Source organism: Saccopteryx leptura, chromosome 2 (assembly GCF_036850995.1).
Source record: "Saccopteryx leptura isolate mSacLep1 chromosome 2, mSacLep1_pri_phased_curated, whole genome shotgun sequence".
NCBI lineage: Eukaryota > Metazoa > Chordata > Mammalia > Chiroptera > Emballonuridae > Saccopteryx > Saccopteryx leptura.
In genome coordinates this window covers 251643359-251651257 of record NC_089504.1, presented here as the reverse complement: position 1 = coordinate 251651257, position 7899 = coordinate 251643359, and the positions used below count along the sequence as shown (strand labels likewise).

The window sequence follows — 7899 nt, the reverse complement described above, 5'->3', positions numbered from 1 at the left end:
CAAGGCTGCGCGGGGGCTCCTGGGAAGTGTAGTCCCAGCCCTCGCGAGAACTACGAACTCCGCTTCCCTCTCGGCGGCGGTGGAGCTTCAGGCGCCGTCGCCGCCCCACTCGGTGTCCTGCCCCCTTTCGCCGAGGCGCGGTAGTTCCGACGCTGAGAGGCAGGCACCGGATAACAGGTGAGCGCGATGGAGCCGTCGACTTGGAGGAGACACGACGAGTGAGAGGGAAGATGGGGAGCGGCCATGCAAGCTCTCCTGGGAGCAGGGAAGGCCCTGCCCGTGAAGCAGCTGGGGAAACGGGGGCTGAGAAGGCGCGAAGCGTGCGCGAGGGTAACGCGGTCGCAGGACGGCCCACTCGGGGCAGCACCGGATGCGCGTGTGCGCCTGAGGGCGTTCCCAGCGCCAGTAGCTGCGGGCGGGCGGGAGGTTGGGTGGGGCGGCCGTCGCTGTCCGTGAACAAGGAGGCCTGTCCTGGGAACACTCCTCCCCAGGAGCTGTTCCTGAAGGTTTCAATCCCTTCATCTGTACATAGGCTGCCTCACGGTACGTAATTTAATTTTTTAAGGAAAACTTTAAAGAGACGATATTGTATGAGCAATACAGAGAAATTGTATGAACTTGAATGAGTCTAAAAAAATATTTTGAAAGCATGAAATAGCAAAAAAATAAAACTGCTTACATATTTGATATTAAGGAATTATTGCTAATTTAGTACGTGGGATAATGTCCTGGTTATGATTTTTGAAGGGTTCCTATCACTCAAATTCTGAAATACAAATAATGTCATTTCCAGATCTGTTTCAAAATAGTGGTGGGCACGAGAGTTCATTATACTATTACATTATAGAGAGGCCCTGGGCGGTTGGCTCAGCGGTAGAGCGTCGGCCTGGCGGCCTGGCGTGCGGGAGACCGGTTCGATTCCGGCCAGGGCACATAGGAGAAGCGCCCATTTGCTTCTCCACCCCCACCCCCTCCTTCCTCTCTGTCTCTCTCTTCCCCTCCTGCAGCCAAGGCTCCATTGGAGCAAAGATGGCCCGGGCGCTGGGGATGGCTCCTTGGCTTCTGCCCCAGGCGCTAGAGTGGCTCTGGTCGGCAGGACGACGCCCGGGAGGGGCAGAGCGTCGCCCCTGGTGGGCGTGCCGGGTGGATCCCGGTTGGGCGCTTGCGGGAGTCTGTCTGACTGTCTCTCCCCGTTTACAGCTTCAGAAAAATACAAAAAAAAATAAAATAAATAAAATAAAATAAAACTCACTGCTGTGGTTGCTTGACTGGTGGTGGTGCAGCTGATAGAGCATCAACCTGGGATGCTGAGGTCCCAGGTTGGAAACCCCAAATTTGAGTGTGGGCTCATTCAGCTTGAGCATGGGCTTATCAACATGATCCCAAGCTCACTGGCTTGAGCCCAAAGGTTGCTGGCTTGAGCCCCTTGGTCAAGGCACATACAAGAAGCAATCAATGAACAACTAAAATGACGCAACTAGGAATTGATGCTTCTCAACTCTTTCCACGTCTCTATCCTCTCTTAAAAAAATAAAAACGGTAACTGCTGTTGCCCTTGCAAAGTAGCTCACTTGATTAGAGCATAGTTCTGATAAGCCAAGGCTGTGGGTTACATCCCTGGTCAGGGCACACACAACAATCAACCAATGAATGCAGAACTGGATGGAACAAATTGATGTTTCTCTCTCCCCTTTTCTCTTTCTAAAATGAATATTTTTTTAAAGGCTTTAATTATAGTTTGTTTTTAGCCCAATAATTATCTGGACCATTCTTTTTTTTCTTAATTCATCCTGCAAGATATATACATTAATTTTTTCAAAGATTATTTGGGTTACTTTTCATGATCTATTGGTTTTGTCTGTATTTTGGCTTTTTGTTATCTAACTATTGCTGTTAGTTTTTTGGGGGTAGGGGGTGGGAGAGAGGCTGAGAAGCATCAACTTGTAGCTGCTTTCACTTAAGTTGATTGCTTCTTGTACATGCCTTGACCAGGGGGCTCAAGCTGAGCCACTTACTCCTTGTTCAAAGCAGCAACCTTTGGGCTTGAGCTGGTGAGCTTTGGGATAGTGTGGGGGATTCCACTCAAACCAGTGACCCCTGCCCTGATGAGCCCTGAAGTCGAGCCAGTGGCCTCTGGACTTCAACCAGCAACCCCAGTATTCTGGATCAGTGCTTGACCCACTGCGCCACCACTGGTCAGGCTGCTGTCAATTTAAAAATTTTACTTTGTTGCTATTTTTCTACTTCTTGATTTGATTGCTTAATTCTTTCTCCGTAACTTATTTGCTTTGCAAAAAATGTGTGTATGCATTTTTAAGTCTAATATGTTAAAAGGCTCATAATTAAAACAATTTTTCTCTATGGCAGCCTATGCAAAATGCCTTTCGATTCCTTTTCCCTCAAGGTAAGAACCCCACCTACAATCTAATCATTTGTCTCTTTTCCTGAACACATATGCCCAGAAGCCTTCTTCTATCCTCCTCCTATTTAGACCAGCGATTTCCAACCTTTTGCATCTCATGGCACACATAAACTAATTATTATAATATGTGGCACACCAAAACGTACATTTTTTGCCAATCTGACCCCCCCTCCAAAAAGAAGGTATAATTTTGACTTGTTCACACTGGATGGCTATGTTGGCTGTTGTTTTTTGGACAGTCTATAGGAAAAGAGTTCAGTGCCCCTGATTAGTCAGGTATTGCATGTTTTAAAAATTCTTTGGGCACACGGGTTGAAAATCACTGACCTAGACTGATCATTTTTCTTTAGGCCTACAGCACACTGGCATACTGGGGCTTCCCTTTACCTCATCCATTGTTTCATCTCATTTCTGTGTTGGGTCTCCTGTTTCCTGGGGAACTTTTTGTATGTGTGTGACAGAGAGAGAGACAGGAAGGGAGAGAGATGAGAAGCTTCAATTCATTGCTGCTCCTTAGTTGTTCATTGCTTTCTCTATGTGCCTTGATGGGGTCAGGGGGCGCTATACAGCAGAGTGATTGACCCCTTGCTCAAGCCAGCGACCCCGTGCTCAAGCCATGGCAACCTTGGGGTTGTGAACCTGGGTCCTCTGTGTCCCAGTCCCGACTCTCTATCCAGTGGGTCACCACCTGGTCAGGCCCCGGAAACTTTTTTCCAGGATTATAATCCTATTACTTTCAGACAGATCTATTTCTATATGATATACACTAAAGTAACAAAGTTATATGTTTCTGGTTTAGGGACATAGAACCTACCTGTCTAAATTAAAATGCAAATTTTGACAATTAAAATTGAACTCTACTGAAGTGTAATATTTGTTTTGTTTTGTTTTTATTCATTTTAGAGAGGAGAGGGAGAGACAGAGAGAGAGAGGAGAGACAGAGAGAGAGAAGGGGGGGAGGAGCTGGAAGCATCAACTCCCGTATGTGCCTTGACCAGGCAAGCCCAGGGTTTCGAACCGGCGACCTCAGCATTTCCAGAAGTGTAATATTGAGATGAAGGCTTGCATTTGAAAGTAATCATCTACTCTTCAAAAAGTAAGACTGTAAAAATATTTATATTAATAAATTACCACATTATGTGCTGTGATCCTTACTCTCCAAGCATTTGTCTTTTGTAGTCACACTGTGTTGTTTTGTTTATTATATTAAAGCCATTATAAAAACTATTCAGGAAAGTTCTATACTGTACAATCTGATATTGTTAAAGCCTCCCTTCCAAAGCTTGGGACTTAGTTCATGATTCTTTGTTGATCCCATTCAAGTTTTACATAGACTAATTTATCATAAGGAAATGTGGACTTTGGGGAGAGAGATTACATGGAGGTAATCAGTTTCAAAGTCATATATCTGCCTTTAACAACTTCAGTAGAATTCCTAAGTAAGGTAACAGCTATATCATCATTCTTATTCATCAATATGATGTGAGGTTGTTGAAGTAAACACCAGGTTATATGTAGAATAAAACAGTTCTTTTAAGGAGGAAACTTACATTTTCCATTCCAAAAATATAACTAAAAATTAGCAAAGTATGCTTGAAATTTAATTAAACAACCATGCTTTTCTTGACTGGTTTGCTTTAGCTTTCCTTTTAATAATGCATGCTCTTTCCACCCAGGGCTGAGTAGTCTGCAGGAAAAGCCAGTATAAATAACCAAGATGACAGTTCTAGAAGGTACCCAATGATTATAATGCATGTCATTATAATCCTAGTAAAGATTTAAGGTAGTAAACCCTTGCTGGGAAGTAGGGGGAAAGAATATACTTTTTAAATTTTTTTTAACCTTGCCTCCAATGGGGGCCGTTTCCACCTCTCCTTTTAACTGAACCTGCCTCTTTACCTACAGGGAAAATGCTCAGGGAAATGCATTTCTCTCCTGATTGGATCAGAGAAACAAGAAAAAAAATATCCTGATCTCTCTACCCTGTTGAGAAGGCAGATGTTACTTTCAGACTCTCAAGATGGCAACTGTTGATCTATCTCCCAGATGGGCCCTGACTGCACAGGACTCTGCCTGTTTTTATGTGAGAAATACTGAGGAGGAAAAGGTGGTGGCTGGATTTCCAGCAACCTGGTTACAGGGACTGGTGACTTTTAAAGATGTATCTGTGGACTTCACACAGGAGGAGTGGATGATGCTGGACTCTTCTCAGAGAAGTATGTACAGAGATGTGATGTTGGAAAACTACATAAATCTCACCTCAGTGTCATATCAATTATGCAAGCCTTCTGTGATATTCCAGTTGGGTCAAGAAGATAGAAGAACTATGAAAAAGAGGATTCCCAAAGGTACGTATCTAGACTGGGAGATTCAAATTAAAACCAAAGAATCAACTCCTAAGCAGAATATTTGGGGGGAGAAAACATCTAATGATAAAATGGTAAGATTCACAACGGATGATTGGTCTTCCACATTAAGAGAGGACTGTGAATGCCATAAGATGAGAAAACAGCACAAGGTCCCAGAGGGTAATTTGAAGCAAATGATATTTACCCAAAAGAAAATAGCATACCAGGAGAGAGTCTGTTACTGTCATGAATTAGAGAAAAACACTAAACTTAGATCAAAACTTGTTTTTTCAAAGAGAGTTTCCACCAGAAAGCAATGCCATAAATGTTACTTAAATATTGAGTGTTTGAAGCATAATGCAGTCCTAAACAATGAGGAAAGCTCTGTGAGTGCGAAGCTCTGTGAAAGTCATGAATATGACAGAGCTCTTGAAAGGCATCTTGAAAGAACTCAAACAGCACAAAGAGAACACACATGCTCCAAACATGGTATACACTTCAACCACAATATGTTTCCTTTACATAACAATTTTCATATGGTGGGGAATTCCTATGAATGTAATAAAAAAACTTTTTATCATCATTCTGACCTTAAGCAACATGAGCGATCTCCTGCTGGAGAGAAACATGAATGTAATCAGTGTAGAAAAGCCTTCAAAAGGATTTCTAATCTTAATTTGCACAAGAGAAGTCACATGAATGAGAAGCAATATGATTGTAAAGAATGTGGGAAAGTCTTCAATGATTCCTCAACCCTAAGGAGACATGTGAGAACTCACACGGGTGAAAAACCCTATGAATGTCATCAGTGTGGAAAAGCTTTCAGTCAAAAAACATCTCTTAAGACCCACTTGAGAACTCACACTGGAGAAAAACCTTATGAGTGTAATCACTGTGGAAAGTCTTTTGGAACAAGTTCTTACCTTATAGTGCACAAGAGAATACACACTGGGGAGAAACTCTATGAATGCAGTGACTGTGGAAAAGCCTTCAACACAAGCTCTCACCTTAAAGTTCACAGGAAAATACACACCGGAGAAAACCTTTTTGAATGCAATGACTGTGGGAAAGTTTTTAGTGGTCTCTCATCCCTTAGAATGCATGTGAGAACTCACACTGGAGAGAAGCCCTATGAGTGTAAGGAATGTAGGAAAACCTTCAGTGTTTCCTCTTCCCTTAGGAGACATATCAGAACTCACACTGGAGAGAAACCCTATGGATGCAATCAGTGTGGAAAAGCCTTCAGTCAGAGTTCTTCACTTATTATACACAAGAGAATTCATATTAGGAAAGATTCCCTGTAACCTTTGGAATTACTTTTTTGGAATATGGAATTACCTTTTTCTTTGTTTTAAGGTGTACTGCAAGTTCACTATTTCAGTCTTTGTTTCCTAAACTAAGCACTTAAGGCTATATATAGTCTTCTAAACACTCCTTTAACTATATAACACATTGTTCTATGTTAATTTAAACTTTAAATGTCTAATAATTATGACTTTCAGATCCATAGCTACTTAGAATTATGTATTTGTAATACTGTGAGGTAAGGTTTTCAGTTACCCTCTTGTGATTACTAAATTACCTGCATTATGTTTAGAGTGTCTGGACCAGAGTACTTTATTGGTCTTTTCTTGCTTTCTGGCCTGCTATAGCAGAGGTTGCTCTAGCCAATTAAACAAGCTTTCTTCCCTCCTGATGACCCTAATTTGGCTCACAATACCAATATATTCAGTTACAATACTCTTCAGCCTCCTTGCAGCCACATGTAGCCATATTCTTCATTCCTGATTAATCAAAAATAGTGTCACTAGAGACCTGTTTTATTCTCTTTACCTTATGCAATTTGCCTTTTTTCCTTTTTCTTTTTTTTTAGTGAGACAGGCAGAGAGAGGGACAGACAGGAAGGAGAGAGGAAAAGCATCAGTTCTTCATTGAATTACCTTAGTTGTTCACTGATTGCTTTCTCTTACGTGCCTTGACTGGGGGGCTACAACAGAGCCTGTGACGCCTTGCTCAAGCCAGCAACCGTAAGCTCAAGCCACTGACCTTGGGCTTCAAGCCAGTGACCTTTGGGCTCAAGCCAAAGATTGTAGGGTCCACACTTTAGCCGCAAGAGCCCATGCTTAAGCCAGTGACCTCAGGGTTTTGAACCTGGGTCCTCTGTGTCCCATCCGATGTTTGATCCAATGCACTACCGCATGGTCAGGCTGCACTTTGCCTTTCCACCTTCCCCATGCTTCTCCCTTTGAATATTCCATTCCTAGAGCTTGAAAGAGCCATCTTGTGACTATGAGAATGACAATGATTACCTAACGATTGAATAGAACAAAGATCCTGGTTCCTCAAAGACATTTTACATGGTTGTGACAGCACTGCACTGTTGTATCTGAACATCTTTTCACGTAGGAAAGATAAGCTTATTGATTTTTTTAGCAACAGTACGAGATACCATAACCTTGTTTAAAAGAAAAAAAAAAAAGACTACAAGGAATGTCAAGTTAAATATTTTATGTTTGATGTACAAATGTGGTCCTTATGTGAGGTTACCTTAGGTGGTGCTCAGCTTGGTTGGGAACTGGAATTTATGTACAACTTTCAGCCTACCAGAATCTGAGCAGGCCAGCTGCTGCAGACTCAGGCTATTTCACCCAGCACATCTCAACTGCATTTTACTGCAACAGCCTCATGACTGGTTTCCCTGACTCAAATCTTACTGTGTTCCAGTATGTTTTCTCTGTAGCAGCCACAGTATCCTTTTATCATTTTTTAAAATTATTTTTGGTTTTTAAATTTTTTTATTTTTGAGCAAGAGAGAAGATGGAGAAACATCAACTTGTTCTACTTATTTATTCATTTGTTGGTTGACTCTTGTATGTGCCCTATTCGGGGATCAAACCTACAACCTTGGCACATGGGGACAGTGCTCTAATCAATTGAGCTACCAGGCCAGGGCTATTCTTGGTGTTTTATAACTGAAACTAATAGATGCATATAGAAAAATTCCACACAGGGAAAGTCTTTCCTCCTCAGATTCTACTGACTTAAAATTTTAACATTGCTGATGACTGTGCATTCTGTCAGAATATATTGTATACGTACAAATAATCATCTTATAAAAATGATCATACC

At 42.0% G+C, this 7899-nt stretch overlaps 1 protein-coding gene across 4 annotated transcripts; it reads left to right on the top strand.

Moving 5' to 3' along the window:
• The first annotated feature begins 23 nt into the window (after positions 1-23).
• Positions 24-6462, top strand: ZNF891 (zinc finger protein 891). 4 transcript variants are annotated; one of them, XM_066371279.1, is made up of 3 exons: positions 25-177; positions 2368-2404; positions 4328-6462. In XM_066371279.1, the coding sequence occupies exon 3, from the start codon at positions 4443-4445 to the stop codon at positions 6072-6074; it is 1632 nt and encodes a 543-aa protein (XP_066227376.1). In that variant the 5' UTR covers positions 25-177; positions 2368-2404; positions 4328-4442; the 3' UTR covers positions 6075-6462. The 4 variants fall into 4 exon arrangements, with proteins under 4 accessions (XP_066227377.1, XP_066227376.1, XP_066227378.1 ...); XM_066371281.1 differs by lacking the exon at positions 25-177 and adding an exon at positions 443-543; XM_066371280.1 differs by lacking the exon at positions 2368-2404 and having other exon boundaries at positions 24-177.
• Positions 6463-7899: the final 1437 nt, after the last annotated feature.

Coding starts and splice junctions, on each gene's coding strand:
- ZNF891 (XM_066371280.1), top strand. CDS start 4,443: ATGGCAACTGTTGATCTATCTCCCAGATGGGCCCTGACTGCACAGGAC.